The sequence below is a fragment of the Rana temporaria genome, chromosome 10 (assembly GCF_905171775.1).
Source record: "Rana temporaria chromosome 10, aRanTem1.1, whole genome shotgun sequence".
Classification (NCBI taxonomy): Eukaryota; Metazoa; Chordata; class Amphibia; order Anura; family Ranidae; genus Rana; species Rana temporaria.
This window is the reverse complement of record NC_053498.1, coordinates 6,017,749-6,036,395: the sequence shown is the minus strand read 5'-3', so window position 1 is coordinate 6,036,395 and position 18,647 is coordinate 6,017,749. Positions and strand designations below refer to the sequence as shown.

The 18,647-nt window shown below is 43.5% G+C and overlaps 1 protein-coding gene across 1 annotated transcript in view; it reads left to right on the top strand.

The window, feature by feature from the left end:
- Positions 1 to 459: 459 nt before the first annotated feature.
- LOC120916150 (IgGFc-binding protein-like) overlaps positions 460 to 18,647 on the top strand; it is a 148,511-nt gene continuing 130,323 nt past the window's right edge. The window contains exons 1-3 of the mRNA XM_040326969.1: positions 460 to 485; positions 5,473 to 5,526; positions 16,911 to 18,140. Coding sequence (XP_040182903.1) covers positions 5,475 to 5,526; positions 16,911 to 18,140 — 1,282 coding nt within the window. The 5' untranslated portion in view covers positions 460 to 485; positions 5,473 to 5,474. The remainder of the gene's footprint in view (positions 486 to 5,472; positions 5,527 to 16,910; positions 18,141 to 18,647) is intronic.

Sequence of the window (18,647 nt, the reverse complement as noted above, 5' to 3'; positions counted from 1 at the left end):
TTTTTTAAGGGCTCTGTTGCAGAAGGGTTAAATGCCACAAACCTATCCCGAGGGAAGGCTATCCAGCAATTTTTTTTTTTTTTTTATAAGAATTCTGTGACGATGAGCAACGCTATTAAAAAAATGTTATTGTCGCAATTAACGATAAGATATCACGTCCAAATCCCCCCCCAGATCTGATTTGGAAATTTAAAAAAAGAAAATGGTAACCAAATTTTTATTTATCGTTAGTTCCCCCCCCCCCCCCTCGGCTTTATCGGTCATCTGATACGATTATTTCATTTGTTTGATCTTCTGATTTCTCTTTTCCTCCTCCATCCTTTCTGTGTAAACTGCAGCCACCCCGCCCCGTCCCTGTAAGTCCTCACTGTATACCTGGGTCGTCCTGTTACACCTGTTCTCCAGTTATGCAATGATTAATCGATCGGCTGGAGGTATATAAGGTATTGGACTTGCAGAGAGCTCAGACCCAGGGCAGCCTGCAGGTGAGTTCATACATTCTGTGCTTCTATGGGGGGGGGGGGGGGGGGAATATTGTTTACTTTTTTTATTTATATTTTTTCATTACATTATCCAAAATATTTTATTTTGATACTATTTTATACTATTTTATTAACACGAGACAGTATTGTTTTAGGGTTGGCTGATATTGAAATTTCTGCGTTTTTGGATGCGTTTTTTGCATTTGCATTTTTGACGCGTTGTGGTGTTTTTTTTATGCATTTTTTTTATGTGCTTTATCCTCTCTTTTTTTTTTTTCTTCATCTCTATTGAGGGCATTTCTGTTCCTGCGCATTTTTTATGCAATTTTATGCGCCGTTTCCTTTGTTTTTTTCTTCATCTCTATTGAGGACATTTCTGTCCCTGCGCATTTTTTATGCAATTTAATGCGCCTTTTTCCTAATTTTTTTTCTTCATCTCTATTGAAGACATTTCTGTTCCTGCGCATTTTTTATGCAATTTTATGCGCCTTTTCCTAATTTTTTTTCTTCATCTCTATTGAGGACATTTCTGTTCCTGTGCATTTTTTATGCAATTTTATGCGCCTTTCCCTTTTTTTTTTTTTTTTTTTCTTCATCTCTATTGAGGGCATTTATGTTCCTTCGCATTTTTTATGCAATTTTATGCGCCTTTTCCTTTTTTTTTTTTTCTTCATCTCTATTGAGGACATTTTTGTCCCTGCGCATTTTTTATGCAATTTTATGCGCCCTTTTCCTAATTTTTTTTCTTCATCTCTATTGAAGACATTTCTGTTCCTGCGCATTTTTTATGCAATTTTATGCGCCTTTTCCTAATTTTTTTTCTTCATCTCTATTGAAGACATTTCTGTCCCTGCGCATTTTTTATGCAATTTTATGCGCCTTTTTCCTAATTTTTTTTCTTCATCTCTATTGAGGACATTTTTGTTCCTGCGCATTTTTTATGCAATTGCATGCGCCGTTTCCTTTGTTTCTTTCTTCATCTCTATTGAGGACATTTCTGTTCCTGTGCATTCTTTATGCATTTTTATGCGCCTTTTCCTCTTTTTTTTTTTTTCTTCATCTCTATTAAGGACATTTCTGTTCTTATGTATTTTCTATGCATTTTTGCTGCGTTTCCAAATCCGTACAGAAAAAAAAAAAGATTCAGTTGGCTGCATTGGCTTGAACAAGGGCCAATGGAATCCAATTTACGCACTGGACTGCATCTACCCTTAGGCTCTGTTCACGTCTATGCTTTTATTTATTTGTTGGTGGTTTTTTTTTGCAGAAACACACTACATTCCATGTAACAAGCTGCAGAAAAGCATGTCGTGTATTATTGCTGCGATTTGCGTTTTGCATTTTTAATCTGCCCAACCATAAAAATAAAATAAAAAAACATTTAAAAAAACGCAAATTGTGGTAAAATCGCAAAACGCACAGCAAAATTCACCGTAGAAAGCACCAATCACAAACTGCATAGATGTGAAGACTTTTCCCCAGGTTCACACTAGAAACCTGCGACCCGTTTCCCGCACTGTGTTCAGAATGCAATGCCCTTGCGGTCTGCAGTAGGTGTTAGCACAATTTTAATGACACGACAAAGGCAGGTCGCAAATGAAGTGCGTTCGCCTGTGCCAGATCGCATGGTACAAAACGACCAATGTGATTGGGCTGCAGTGAGTTTTTTTTTTTAATTGGTGCATGCACTACATTGGTGGGTCTGAGCCCATTCAAAATTAATCGCACTGAATCGCATGTGAATGGCACAGCAATGATTCATAGACGATTTACAGCGTGAACCAGGGCTCCTTTTACACTTGTGCGACTTAGGATCCGACTCATGAGACCCAAAGTCGCAGGACATGTGCAATGGCATGTATCTCTATAAAAAAAAAGCTGTTCCAATTGATACTATAGAAGTCGCTGCGACTTCAAAAAGGTTCCTGCACTACTTTGATCCGACTTTGGTACGGCTTCAATGCCAGAGAGTGTAAGCTCTTGTTCACATTGAATGCGGCTTTGAAATAGTGCGACTTCATCTGAAATGCCACGATTTCAAAGCTGCATGTCAGCGCGACATCAGGTGCGACTTTGAAGACTTCTGTGCGGCTTTTCTGAATCATTGCCGCTGTCACTGCTCCTGTCAGGCCCCGTACTCACGACCAAACATGTCTGCTGAAACTGGTCCGCAGACCAGTTTCAGCAGACATGTTTGGCCGTGTGTTGGCCCGAGCGGACCATTTTGGGACGGATCGGACAGGTTTCCAGCGGACAACTGTTTCCCGGACTTGTTTTAAAACAGTCCGCTGGAAACCTGTCCGCCCGGACATGTACGGTCGTCTGTACAGACCTACCGTACATGTCCTGCCGCCCGCATCCCTCGCATGCGTCGAATGACTTCGACGCATGCGTGGAAGCATTTTTAAGGCGGCCCGCCCACGTCGCCGCATCATTGTCGCGGCGACACCGCGTCATCGACGCGGCGACACCGCGGACACGCCCCGCGTAATGTTTACGCGCGGGCTTCTGTTCGATGGTGTGTATAGCCATCGAACAGAAGTCCCCGGGCAGTCCCCGGCCAGACATGTCCGATGGAAACGGTCTGCAGACCGTTTTCATCGGACATGTCCTGCCGTGAGTACTCGGCCTCAGCCTTGCAACAGAAGGAAGGCGCTCCCCTCATCCCTTCAGTAAACAATTCACGTCCAGGGTAGACACCCCCCCCGCCCACTTCTAGTCCTGGGCCCGGCCCCCCCCCCCCCAGTCCTGGGACAGTGTTGTCCAATGATCAAGAACTGCGCCCCCCTCCCCCACTTTTAATACATGTCATAGAATGGTGTACCACCCTGGATCTCTTCTTTGCCCCCTTGCTTCTCTGTGCCCATGGCAGCTTCCCCTCATGCACACCCCTTGTCCTGGCCCGGCCTCGACTGGAGATAGATGTTCTCCGGCGCTTCCGGGTATGGTCTGCGGGACTGGGCATTCCTATTTGATTGACAGCCTTCCGACCGTCGCATACAGCGCGTCACGAATTAGCCGAAAGTTCGGCTTCTTTCGGCAACTCGTGACGCGCTGTATGCGACGGTCGGAAGGCTGTCAATCAAATAGGAACGCCCAGTCCCGAAGACCATACCCGGAAGCGGCGGAGAACATCTATCTCTAAAACGGTAAGTACTGCATTGATTTAAAAAAAAAACACCCGATTGTGCTTTCCGTAATTAGCCTCAATCTAATGTTAAAAAAAAAATTTAGGGTGAACTCCCGCTTTAAGAAGAAAAAAAAAAAAAAAGCTCCATCTATGGTCAGCCTAAAGTTCCTACACACTTTTGAGCCAGTTTAGAAAGAAGCCAATTAACCTACCAGCATGTCTTTGGAGTGTGGGAGGAAGTCCAGACAAGCACAAGGAGAAATGGCAAACTCCAATTAGCCTACCAGCATGTCTTTCAAGCCTGGGGGGGGGGGGAGACTAAGTACCTCCACACAAGCCCAGGGAGGAGATTCCAACTCCATGCAGGTAGTTTCCTGGCTGAGATGTGAACCAAGACCCCAATAAGACACTGTGCTTAGTGAAAAATTAACATTCCATCATGTGTAAAATAAATGTAAATACTTGTGAGTTCTCCTGCCTGTGTGCAGAACCATGTGCCTATGCAGGGGCCTCCGACATTGCACCATTTTACAGCCTGGCCTTCCGGAAAGGACCACTTGCTCCATCTGGGTAGAGATCAGTCGCTACTCACCACACACATTGCAAGCCTATTGTAACTCTATAACCCTTGAGAAACAATTAGATGTGTGGCTGTTATGAAAAGCGATCTGCAGTGGATCACTTTTCAGAGGTGTTTCACATACAGTATGTCGCCTCCTCGCTGCTTATAAATGCTGCACCACCGTGGTTGAGGCGGTTTACGAGACGAATGCAGTGCAGACCCATTTGCATCAGGGCACTGGCACATTACTATTATTGTTGTTTTTATTATTATTATTGTATTTTTTATTATTATTATTATTATTATTATTGTCTCAGAATGTAGGAAAAGCCAGGGAAAAAAGCGACTTCTAGTGGTGGGGCCTCTTGGGTTTTCCATGGGTCTGGGTAAACGAGTATCAATAAAGTTATTAAAATTTACCAATACAGAACACTTTTTTTATTTATTTAATTATTGTTATTATTATTATTTATGTATTTTTATATGTATTATTTTGATTATTATTATTATTATTATTATTACTACTACTATTATTATTAGCAATATTGCCAATATGTCATTCAGTAAGTTTGAGATCTGTGAGGAGATCGAGGGGGTGAGCTGAGGAGTGGAGAGATGGAACTGGGTGCCGTCGGTATAGAGATGGTATTGGAAGCCATGGGAGGTTATCAACTGGCCCAGGGAAGAGGTATAGAGTGAGAATAGGAACGGAGCCTTGGGGTACCCCAACAGAAAGAAGAGCAGAGGAGATGAAGTTGTAAGTGACACTGAAAGTGCGCTGAGATAGGTAGGAGGAGAACCAGGATAAAGCAGAATCATGGAGGCCAAGGGAGTGGAGTTTACTGAGGAGGAGCAGGTGGTCAAAGGCAGCAGAGAGGTCTAAGAGTATGAGTATGGAGTATTGGCCATTGGTTTTAGCAGTTAGTAGGTCATTGGTGAGTTTCAGTAGAATGTTGTGGGCAGAAGCCAGACTGTAGAGGGTCGAGAAGGTTGTTGTCCGTGAGGTAGAGACTCATCTTTAGCAGACCAATGCATCTTTAGTAGACCAATAGTATATTGTGTTTTAAGTTGCTTATTGTTTGATTAATTTTCTTGAAGACCTCATGTTAGACCTCATGCTCAGTTAGAATGCTGACTGTACTATCTAAAGGAAGAATAAACCAATATAATGTGCTCAAATTAAAAATGGCTCTGCCAGAGTTCAAAGGTGTTCAAAGGAGCTTTACATAATGTAATTTATGAGATCTTCCTTGCTCTAGGCTCACATTGATTTTATATTCTTTTTTTATGTTTTTCAGCCATGGGTAGAGTGACGTTCTTGCAGCTGTGGGCCTCGCTGGCTCTCCTGTGTGGTAAGGAACAAATTATTTTTCAATATCTCCTTACATACAATGAATCTGTCCTGCCCTGTTTGTCTACATTCTCTAATCTCTATAAATATTGGTTCTTCTTGAAGACCTCATGAAATCCATAAGTACATGTCTTTCTACAGAACACACAATAAGATGCATGCCTTTATTATTGAATCTTATTTCTTTCCAATAAATACCGTATTTATCGGCGTATAACACACACGGGTATAACACGCACCCCAAGTTTAGGAGGTAGGTTTAAGAAAAAAAACTTTTGGAAGGGTAGTTTGGGGAAAAAAACTTACATTTTAAATGCCCATGAATGCAGCCTTATCTGTGCCATCTGCAGCCTTGCCCAACAGTGTCCATCTGCAGCCTTGCCCAACAGTGTCCATCCGCCACCTTGCCCAACAGTGTCCATCTGCAGCCTTGCCCAACAGTGTCCATCTGCATCCTTGCCCAACAGTGTCCATCTGCAGCCGTGCCCAACAGTGTCCATCTGCAGCCTTGCCCAAAATTGAAGCATGATCAGTGTCCATCTGCCTGCCGAGGAGGGAACAGAGCCAGATGTCCTGTGTACCCTGCTCCTCTCGGCTCGTCTTGCAGTCCTGCCCAGTCCCGCCCCTTGGCCCGGCTCCTATGACGGATATAACGCGGGTCCAATGGCAGGACGTAAATGCTAGGAAGTGGGACTGGGCGTGACTGCGAGCGGAGCCGAGCACACAGTGCACTCGGCTCTGTCTTTTTCGGCAGCCGCTCGTTCCCTCCTTCTCCTCCAAGGCAGCTGTTTGGCGTATAACACGCACCCATGATTTTCCCCTGATTTTAAGGGGGAAAAGGTGCGTGTTATATGCCAATAAATACGGTATATATTTTTTATTTGATTTTAGAAAAGTACATTACAAAAGGGTGTCTGCCCCTGACAATGTTCTCAAACCAAAATAGACAAAAATAATAACTAAGCCTTTAACATGAAGGTAGAAGACAAGGGATTTACAGTAAGTGGCACACTAAAAACATAGGGCTGGGTCAACATCTCGGAAATCCGGTCTGTCCAAGATTTCCATGAGTTCTCAAATTTTTAGAACTTGTCACTTCTCGAAGCCAACATTCGTTCATGTAGGTAGAAGGACTTGATTATAGTAATAGTTTTGGATGGGTTAGGCGCTAATTTTTGCTTCCAGTGTCTGGTAATAATGATCCTCGCAGCTAATAGGACAAGTGTTACTACCAGGCAATGTGTGGCCGGAAAGTTCTCAATTTCTCAATTCAGGATTGCAAGAGATGGTTTAGGAGAGACCAGGTCACCAGTCACCTCTGAAATAATCTGGACGGGTTTTCCCCCAGAAACTGGTTATGTTTTTACAAGCCCACAAGATATGGAATAAATTGCCAGTTTGGTTGCGCCCCCTACAGCATAGAGAAGATTGAAAAGAATTGAGCTAAACAAAATAGGGTTAAATGCCATCTTAGCAGGGTTTTATGTTCTAGTTCCCAATGATCGACTCAGTGGGATGCAAAATAAGTTGACTTAAGGGTGGTAAGCTATTGGGAATCATTCATAATATGTAGTGGCTAGATCAGCCTACCAGCTTAAAAGGGGTTATGATTTAGTGAAGGATAGTTTGTTATGGAAGAGGAAGATGCCTTTGCTCTTGGGGAGTGGGGATATATAAAATGCCCATACTGTGTTGTGGATATAGACTGAGGGAGGCAGGTGTGTGCAGATAAGGGCAGCAAACCTAAAGTATGTGTAGGATTTATCATTGAATCTTGAGGGTCAACCTTTAAATTATGGAAGATGACACCCCACCGTTCGACTTCTGAAGGTCCACATATCAAGTGTTCAGGAGCTTCACTGACTGTATGCTGGTTCCAGGTGTGTGAGTCCCCAGATTGTAAGGACAGTTTGAGGAATGGCAGGATGAGGTCAAAATTGGCAGTTACAGGGGTTGGGAAAAACCAAATACCACCTGTGTGGCCATTTTTGGCACCCCTCTGCAAAGCGGTACAGGACGGATTGCTGCTCGACATTTTTATTATGTTTCCAGGCCAGTCTTTTCTTGTGATAATAGGCTTTTCATAGCCATTGCTTTCTAAAGGAAAAAATATTTTGGCTGTTTAATTGCTAAAGCATTTTACATAATCATTTATTGTGCAAACTGACAGTCTTCCTGGATAACAGCCCAATCTATAAGTAATGCCATAATATTTAAGAATTTAAAAAAAAATTGAATCTTTTTATAATTTTTCTAGACTTATTTTTCATGATTATAGTCTTTTTTTTATAGATATTGCTTTCTACACAAAATGTATGTTATCTCTATAATTGGTAAAACAGTTTACATACTAATTTCTTGTGTAAACTGCCAGTCTTCCTGCATAACAGCCCGGTCTATAAATACTAAAATATTATTTAAAAAAATGCAAAAAATTCAAATTATTTTATTATTATTTTTCAAGACTTTTTTATGTTTTTTTTTTTTGGACATTGCTTTTGACGCAAAAATTATGTTATCTCTATAATTGGTAAAGCATTTTACATAATAACTTCTTGTGTAAACTGTCAGTCTTCCAGCTAGACATGTGCAATTTTGTTTAGTTCCGAATATTTTTTTTAAGAATTTTGACAAATTCGTTAATTCCGAAATTTCAACATTTTTCAATTTCCGAATTTTGGGATTTTTCGGATTTCCGAATTTTACAAAATTTCCCATTTTCTAATTTTCTAATTTTAGATTTTCTAATTTTGCAATTTAGAATTTTGGAATCTCGAATTTTCAAAATTTCCAATTTTAGATTTTTCCTATTTCCGAAATTCCGAATTTCCGAAATTCCGAATTTCCGAAATTCCGAATTTCCGAAATTTCGAATTTCCGAATTTCCAAAAAAAGAATGAAACAAAAAAAAAAACGAATTTTTCGGCAGTGCACATGTTTACTTCCAGCATAACAGCACAGTTAGAAGTAAAAAAATAAAATGCAAAAAAAAATTAAAACATTTTATTATTTTTCTAGACATTTTTTATGATTACAGTTTTTTTTTTAAATAGATATTGCTTTTTATACTGTACAAACATTATCTTATATTTCTATAATTGCATGTTATCTCTATACAATCATTTTACACACTAATTTATTGTGCAAACCACCTATTCTATATCAGTCCATTCTGTAAGTTTAACGAAGCATATGGTTTATATTTGCTTACATCAAATATATCTGATAATAGCGGCTCCTTTTGAAGTTGGCACTCAAAAATATATATTTACTTCCCTAAAGATAGGCTGGTGGAGATAAGGCATAATTCTTTCCGCTTCATTCACCAACTTAGTTAAGGTGGAAGGCCTTAGATGGTGCCATGAATAAATTCCTGACATTTCCCTATATGTGGCCAACAGATTTAAAAAAAAAAAAAATAATCATAATTTCCTAATTTTATTATTAAAGGGCCCAGAGGTCACCAGGGACCTGGATGGCCACCCCCTTTTTTTATTTTTTATAAATGTTTATTTTATTTTTTTTTATATATTTTTTTTTATTAACCACTTAAGGACCGGACCAATGTGCTGCTAAATGACCCAAGGGGTTTTTACAATTCGGCACTGCGTCGCTTTAACAGACAATTGCGCGGTCGTGCGACGTGGCTCCCAAACAAAATTGGCGTCCTTTTTCCCCCACAAATAGAGCTTTCTTTTGGTGGTATTTGATCACCTCTGCGGTTTTTATTTTTTGCGCTATAAACAAAAATAGAGCGACAATTTTGAAAAAAAATGCAATATTTTTTACTTTTTGCTATAATAAATACCCCCCAAAAACATATCTAAAAAAATTTTTTTCTTCAGTTTAGGCCGATACGTATTCTTCTACCTATTTTTGGTAAAAAAAAAATCGCAATAAGCGTTTATCGATTGGTTTGCGCAAAATTTATAGCGTTTACAAAATAGGGGATAGTTTTATTGCATTTTTATCATTTTTTTTTTTTACTACTAATGGCGGCGATCAGCGATTTTTTTCGTGACTGCGACATTATGGCGGACACTTCGGACAATTTTGACACATTTTTGGGACCATTGTCATTTTCACAGCAAAAAATGCATTTAAATTGCATTGTTTATTGTGAAAATGACAGTTGCAGTTTGGGAGTTAACCACAGGGGGCGCTGTAGGAGTTAGGGTTCACCTAGTGTGTGTTTACAACTGTAGGGGGGTGTGGCTGTAGGTCTGATGTCATCGATCGAGTCTCCCTATAAAGGGGATGACACGATCGATGCGCCGCCACAGTGAAGCACAGGGAAGCCGTGTTTACATACGGCTCTCCCCGTTCTTCAGCTCCGGGGAGCGATCGCGACGGAGCGCCTATAAACGAATAGCCGCGCCGTCGTCCCGGATCGCTCCCCGAGGTAAGCCGCCCGCCGAACGCAGCGGAGGGGGTCCCGATCGGACCCCCGACCCGCTAGAAGGCAGGGACGTATATATACGCCCATCTGCCTGTACGTGCCATTCTGTGGACGTAAATAGGCGTGCAGCGGGCGTTAAGTGGTTAAAGGGCCCAGAGGTTTCTTTTTTTTTTAAATTAAAGGGCCCCTTTTTTTGTAATTTCTTTTTATAAAAAATAATAATAATTTGTGTGTATATATATATCAACTTCAGAACTTGTATCGCATTTCTTTTAACTTTTTTTATGCAATTAACCTTTCCTCCAACTACAACTCAAGGGCTTGGTCTTAGGTGTGTGTCTTCTCTGTTAAACATCAATGGCAGTAAAAAAAAACTTACACCTCTCTAGAATTCTTTATTGAAATACACAAGTTACACAACATTCTACAACATTCTACAACATTCTATAACATTCTACAGAAAACAAATAACAAGCTACAAAGAGGTGAACAAAGTGTGACTTGGGCAAAAGCCATGAGATAAGCTGACCCATTCTCCTCCAATGTATTTATCAGCTATTTACCGAATAAAGTAACATTCTTTCTATTTACTCTTCTTTTATTAACCACTTCAGACCCGGACCATTATGCAGGTAAAGGACCTGGCCCCTATTTGCGATTCGGCACTGGGTCGCTTTAACTGAGAATCGCACGACGTGGCTCCCAAACAAAATTGGCGTCCTTTTTTTCCCCCCACAAATAGAGCTTTTTTTTGGTGGTATTTGATCACCTCTGCGTTTTTATATTTTTTGCGCTATAAGCAAAAATAGAGCGACAATTTTGAAAAAAAACAAAACAATAGGCTAGATTCAGGTACAATTGCGCTTTTTTTACGGAGGCGCAGGGCAACGTTTTTGCCCTGCGCCCCCTGCAAATTTACTGCGCTGCCCTTGATTCACGGAGCAGTAGCTCCGTAAATTGCGTGGGCGTGCCGGCAAAATGCCCTGCGTAAGCGCGTGCAATTTAAATGATCCCGTAGGGGGCGGGAATCATTTAAATTAGGCGCGTTCCCGCGCCAATCGTAGAGCGCATGCTCCTTCGGGAAACTTTCCCGACGTGCATTGCGGCAAATGACGTCGCAAGGACGTCATTTGCTTCAAAGTGAACGTGAATGGCGTCCAGTGCCATTCACGAATCACTTACGCAAACTACGTCAATTTGAAATTTCTCGACGCGGGAACGACGGGTATACGTAACATTGGCTGCCCCTTCTGCGAAAAACGCCGTACGGAAACAAGGTAAACTGCGTACGCAGGGCTCGCGTAACGTTGTGAATCGGCGTTAGTATGCAATTTGCATACTCTACGCTGAGCACAACGGGAACGCCACCTAGCGGCCATCGCAAGAATGCAGCCTAAGATATGCAGGCATAAGAGCCTTATGCCACGCATATTTTAGGCTGCAGTCGGCGTAACAAGGTTCCTGAATCAGGAGCATTCGTTATGCCGGGGCAAGTAAGCAATTGCGCTGTGTAACTATGGTTACACAGGCGCAATTGCTTCTTGAATCCAGGCCAATATTTTTAACTTTTTGCTATAATAAATATTCCCCAAAAAAATATGAAAAAAACTTTTTTTTCCCTCAGTTTAGGCTTATTTTTGTAAAAAAAAAAAAATCACAATAAGCGTTCATTAATTGGTTTGCGCAACATTTATAGCGTTCACAAAATAGGGGATAGTTTTATGGCATTTTTATTAATAATTTTTTTTTACTACAAATTTTTTTCGTGACTGCGACATTATAGCGAACACCTCGGACACTTTTGTCACATTTTTGGGACCATTGTCATTTTCACAGCGAAAAGTGCTATAAAAATGCATTGATTACTGTGAAAATGACAATGGCAGTGAAGGGGTTAACCACTAGGGGGCGCTAAGGGGTTAAGTGTGCCCTAAGGGAGTGATTCTTACTGTAGGGGGGGCGTGGCTGGACGTGTGACGTCACTGATCGTCGTTCCCTATTACAGGGAACAGACGATCAGTCACACTGCCACAGAGAAGAACGGGAAAGGTGTGTTTACACTCACCTCTCCCTATTCTTCAGCTCCTGTGACCCAATCGGGGGACACTGGCTGCGATCGGGTCCGCGGGTCCCGCTGGCCCGGTCGCAAAGCTTTGGACCGGGTCGCGAGCGCATAACCCACGGCTGGGCACTTAAAGGGAAACATACCTGTATGTGCCTGTGCCCAGCCATGCCATTCTGCCGATGTATATCGGCGTTAGGCGGTCCTTAAGTGGTTAATGCTGAATTCTAGGTATGTTGTTGAATTTCTTTTTGTATGTAGCCGGCCCTTGTGGAAGGTCCCCTGTAGTATAATAACTACAAGGAGATGTTTGCTTGGCACAGGCACTATTCAGGTAATGCCTTTTATTTTTCTCAATTAATGTAAGTCATTTTCTGATTGGACAAGTTGAGATTGTGGTGTCACCACCCCTGCCTCTTCACCTCATCCAATCAGAGAACGCTTTGCATTTATTGAGAGGATTCAAAGTCAGTGACCTCCAGTGATTACCAGGGGAGGTCCGTCCATTAAGGGCGCACGGGCACCACCCCCTCTGTCAATGCCACCCCCTATATGGTTAATGGATAGGTTTTCATTGCTGCTGTTTTCATTGCTGCTGCGGCCACCCCCTTTTCATGCGCCCGGCCCCTTTTAGGACAGCTGGCACATGAATTACAGCTCTAATAGGCTTCAAAATATGTGGTGGACTCGGAGTGCAGAGCATTGCACTCGGAGCCCACCCAGGTGTGTTAGAAAAGCAAATACATTTTCGCTTTTCGGACACTGAATCACCTCTCCACCAATCAGGTTTAATATCCATTTCCCGATTGCCTGGAAGGTCAGGCAATCCTATTCGACTCCTAGGAGGAGACTGTAGTGTTGAGCAGAATACGCCATATTCGATTTCGCGATATATCACGAATATATAGCCGAATATTCGAGAAATATTTGCTAAATTCGAATATTCGTGATATTTTATCGAAATGAAATCTTTGCGAAATTTCGCTATTGCGAATGCGAACATAATTGCGAAATTTCGGTAGGAGCACTCTGATTGGCTCAGAATATTCTTGATATTTTATCGAAATTTCGCAAAATGCCAATGCGATATTTATTGCGGAATTTCGACAAATGCTGTAGGAGCCCTCTGATTGGCTCAGAATATTCGTGATATTTTATCGAAATTTCGCAAAATGCAAATGCGATATTTATTGCGGAATTTCGACAAATGCTGTAGGAGCACTCTGATTGGCTCAGAATATTCGTGATATTTTATCGAAATTTCGCAAAATGCGAATGCGATATTTATTGCGGAATTTCGACAAATGCTGTAGGAGCACTCTGATTGGCTCTGATGCAGAAGAAGGGCCAATAAAATAATCGCGCGATATTCCTATTGCCGAATAATCGCATTGCGATTTTTCGGCAATATAAAATGATCGCTTCAGCTACTCGGCCCAGGGTCTCTAATCATACCAGCAATGCTTTTAGACGTCGATGGAGATCTCTAGGATGTGATCTGTTCTAAAAATAAAATTGAAAAAATTCGAATATTCGGAATAGCGAATATTCACCGCGAAATTCGAAATATATCGCGAATACTCGAATATGCCATATTCGAGCCGAATATTCGCAATACGAATATTCGTGAGCAACACTAGAGGAGAGGAGACGCAAGGCGGAAGCCGCTGTGATCTCAGAAGAGAAGAGGACACAGGAGATGCTGCCAGATGCTTGCTGCAGCCTAATCCCCTGCCCAATGTGCCTGCCAATCCCCGATGTGCCCGCCAATCCCTGATGTGTCCATTGATCCCCACCGCCGATGGGGTAAGTGCTGGTGGACCAGCAGACAGCGCGGGGGGTGGGGTCTGAGCTGCCATGGGGGGTGGTTGTTTGCCTCCCCCCAAACAAAAAAACACCAGCCACCACTGGTGGTTACTCTGCAACAGGGCAGCTGGTTGGCACAGGACCCATAGGACAGCGAGGATCACTTTAGTAGCAGCAATTACGAAAATGAGCATCAGCTTCCACAGGGTGTAGAATATGCATACTTATATTGGTCCAAGCTACAAACATACCCAAAATTCAACATTAAATTTCATGTATTTTTTAAATAACATGTAGTGTAGGTAAGAGGGAAAATATGTATTGCCAGTATATATGTGAACCCATACGAACATGAAGGGTGCCGCTCCAGGCTCCAGTAAGTCCTTGTCCGCTATCAGCTTGTCTCAGCTCTATGAATGTCACACATCATACAAAACCCTGTATAGATAGTAGAAGCAGCCTAAGCCCAGACTCTGTCCAGACCATTCCCCCCAAAGGGTTCAGACGATTGGATGTTGCATAGATGGAGGAGATTTTCACCTAAGAGACATCAGCTCAAGGGAAATATCTTACTGAGTATATGTTGTGTCCCTTATGCTGATTTTCCTGCTTTTAATTTTTTTACTGCACTTAGGATTTAAAGCTGAAATTTAGGTATGGACATTTTCTCTAATTGGATGAGGTGGAAAGAGAGGGTGGTGACCTCACATCATCCAATTAAAGAATGCTGAGAAACAGCAAAGTGTGCTATGAATGGCGGCTGTGACCCACAACAAAAAATGCCAGGTGCCGCTCAAGGCTCCACCAAGTCCCCTTGCATGAGAAACCTCTAGGAGTGCTGAAAAGAGCAGAGCTCGTCCCAGCTCCAAACATCTAGAAGGGAAAGGAAGTCCTAAAAGTCACACATCACAGCAAAACCCTGTGACAGCCTCAGACTGGGCCATGCTATGCCCCCAATGCTTTTCTCTCCTCCCCGGAGCTTAATCATGGTGAAGCTCCGTGGGCAGAGTGGGGGGTGCGGCCTGGTTGGAGCCTGGGCTGAGACTGTCATATACCTCCCTACAGGGTTTTGCTGTGATGTGTGACTTTTAGGACTTTCTTTCCCTACTCTGAATGGCCAGGCCAAGTGGCTGACCTCTTGTGTACTCTAAGCAGCAAGGCAGCTGCTCAGCACGGACCCAGAAGTTGTAGTAGCGCTACATACAGGTACGGCCAAGGGCATATCTACCATGAGGTAAATGAGGCATTTGCCTTAAGTGGCATTTTTCTGGGGGGGCGGCGCTGCCCCCAGGCAGAAGGGCCAAGTCGGCTCTTTAATTAGTCAGGAGAAGGACCGCCAGGCAGATCACTGTGTTCCGGGGAACCTGGTGCATCCCGTAGTGTTTTGACAAAGGAGCTGCGGGTGGCTCTGAAACACGTTAGCCATGCCCTCTTTCTGCCCCATGCACTGACGTCACCCCCCTGTGGCGTCCCGCGACTACACGAGGCACCGGGCTCCCCGGAACACAGTAATCTGTCTGGCGGTCCTTCTCCGGACTGAGCAGCGTATGCTCTAGAGTCTAGGCTCTACAGATTTTTTTCTGTGCTGTGATCCTCCTGGCCCCATTTTCCATTTGACCAATAAACTGGTTGTTTAGTTTTAATGTTGTACTTAGAGTGGTGCTCTATGTTTTGTGATCCATGCAGAGATTCCTTCACATCTCCTACTGACCCTTTTCTTTTGCCCCGCTGACCCCATCCTGTGTCCTGCTGACCCCATCCCCTGCTACCACTGACCCCTTGCTCTGTCCTACTGACCCCCGCCCTATACCCTACTGACCCCATCCTCTGTCCTGCTGACCCTGTCCTATGTACCGCTGAACTCTGTCCTCTGTCCTGCTTTCCCCATCCTCTGCCCTGCTGATCCTGTTCTATGTACCGCTGAACCCCATCCTGCTGACCCCATCCTCTGCCCTGCTGATCCTGTTCTATGTACCGCTGAACCCCATCCTCTGTCCTGCTGACCTCATCCTCTGCCCTGCTGATCCTGTCCTATGTACCGCTGAACCCCGTCCTCTGCCCTGCTGACCCTATCCTCTGCCCTGCTGATCCTGTCCTATGTACCGCTGTACCCCGTCCTCTGTCCTGCTGACCCCATCCTCTGCCCTGCTGATCCTGTCCTATGTACCACTGAACCCTGTCCTCTGTCCTGCTGACCCCATCCTCTGCCCTGCTGATCCTGTTCTATGTACCGCTGAACCTCGTCCTCTGTCCTGCTGACCTCATCCTCTGCCCTGCTGATCCTGTCCTATGTACCGCTGAACCCCGTCCTCTGTCCTGCTGACCTCATCCTCTGCCCTGCTGATCCTGTCCTATGTACCACTGAACCCTGTCCTCTGTCCTGCTGACCCCATCCTCTGCCCTGCTGATCCTGTTCTATGTACCGCTGAACCTCGTCCTCTGTCCTGCTGACCTCATCCTCTGCCCTGCTGATCCTGTCCTATGTACCGCTGAACCCCGTCCTCTGTCCTGCTGGCCCCATCCTCTTCCCCATTGACCACATATGTGGCACATGGCAAATCATGCTTTAGGGTCTGATGAGGAAGCCCTAGCTTTTCACTGTGTGAACGACTGCAGCTTCCTAATCAGACCCTGGGACAAGACAGGTATACAGCGGCTAGGGTGGGACAAATTTGGATGGGGAGGTGCCCAATTTTAGTCTTGCCTTAGGGCAGCACAAAAAGAAAATACACCACTGGGTATGACATATTCATATTTACATTGGTCCAAGCTGGACTGATGTAACTAAGCAAAAATGTCCATACCTAAACCTTAGATTTAGAGGAATATCCAAGTGAAAATCAATTAAACATCGTATGGCTATACACATAAAAATAGGTAAGCGACTACAATTGGGCTTTAACTTGGTGGCAACAGCTAAAGCCATTAGTGGAGCCTTCAAATGTTTTTTTTTATATCTGAAGAGTCCACATCACTATCCTTTCAATAACCTCTTTGGTCCTTACTTTGATAATTCAAAAAATAACCCATCAAAAACTAAGGTGCACACATCCAACACTTGATATCTTGCAAATGAACTATTATAAGTAACTGCAATTTTCTGTTTTCTGTTTTTCAGGATGTAGTTTGGCTTCTCCACTGGGCAAGGAATTTGTCACGGCCTTTATGCAGAATTACCAGCTCTCCTACAGCAATGCCAACTTCCAATTGTTTATCACTGCCTATTCCCCCGCCACCTCTGTCACCATATGGATGAACAAATCCAGCTTCAAACAAACCGTGATAGTGAACGAACGAACCACGGCCAGAGTCCAAATCCCAGCAAATGCAGAGTTGCCCGGAGTCAGTTTGTCCTGCAATGTTATCGGTGTCAAGGCTGATAAAGACATCTCAGTCTTGGCTATGAATTACAAAGCTCTGAGTGCTGACACCACTGTTGTGTACCCCGTGGAAGGTCTTGGCACCGACTACTATGCAGTGACACCACTGGATGGGCCAAGTGATGCATTTAAGGAACTTTCTGTGATCAGCTCCCAGGAATCCACCAGTGTTGATGTGTTCCTCAAAGGAGCAGTCACCTTTCAAGAGAAGCGCTACCCAGCTGGCAGCAAGCTCACTGTGGTTCTAGACCCTTATAGCGCCCTCCAGCTTCTTAGTAGTGACAACCTGTCTGGAACCAGAATCATGTCTCAGAAGCCCGTGGCAGTTTTGAGTGGGCACACGTGCACGTGGAAGAACACGAAGTGCAACCATGTCTACGAGCAGCTCAGGCCAGTGACTTGCTGGGGTTCCAGTTTCATTATACCGCCAATATTTCTCCAAACCAAGAGTGATATTGTCTTCGTGGTGGCTGCCACTGACAACACAAAGATTGAATACCAAGTACAGGAAGCCAAAAAAAGCCAAAACCTAAAAGCGGGGGAAGTCGTCCTGCTAGAAGTGCCAGTAAAAACACCCATCTACCTTACTGCTAGCGCTGGGATTCAAGTTGTTTATTATTGCACTGGCTGGCAAGATAAGTTCCTAGTACAGTACGATCCCATCCTAATGAATATCCCACCAATCAGTGCTTATTGCACTTCCTACTACATCTATGGTCAACAAGAGTTTGATAACTACGGCACCTTGGTGGCCAAGACTGCGGACGCCTCTAGAGTAACCGTCGATAAAGGCCCTGCTCAAGGCCTGACGTGGGCCAACATCCCTGGTACAGATTATTCCTGGGCAGGTGAAAGTTTAGGCAAAGGGTTCAGCTTCCAACTCACTGAGAACACTTCGCCATTCCTGCTGCTTTCCTTTGGCTTAATAAAGCTGAATAGCTACGGATCCCCGGCTATTTGCATAAGTGGTGAGTTTCACATTGTTTCCCATTAAACCAGTCATAATGCTACCTATGATGGTAATGAATCCCAAAGAGAAATTCCAATGAATATGTCAGATCTAAAGTGTACCACTTGAAGACCAGTCCTTCTGACACATTTTGTGTATAAGTTAAACAGTATTTTTTGCTAGATAATAACTTAAAACCCCCAAACCTATATTTTTTTTTAGGAGACCTTAGAGAAGGGGTCTCCAAACTATGGCCCTCCTAGTCATGTCTGTCAATGTTAGAGTTTTACAATGCCTCATGGGATGTGTAGTTCCGCAACGGCTGGAGTGCCGTAGTTTGGAGACTCCTGCTCTAGAGAATAAAATGGCCATTGTAGCAATATTTTTATGTCAGGCCTCGTTTTCCTCGACGAGTTCCTTGTCAGGCTTGTCGAGAATCTTGACAAGCTTTCTTTGCTTACACAATGTGAAGACAAAATCTCGTCGTTCTCAAACGCGGTGACGTACAACACGTACGACGGCACTA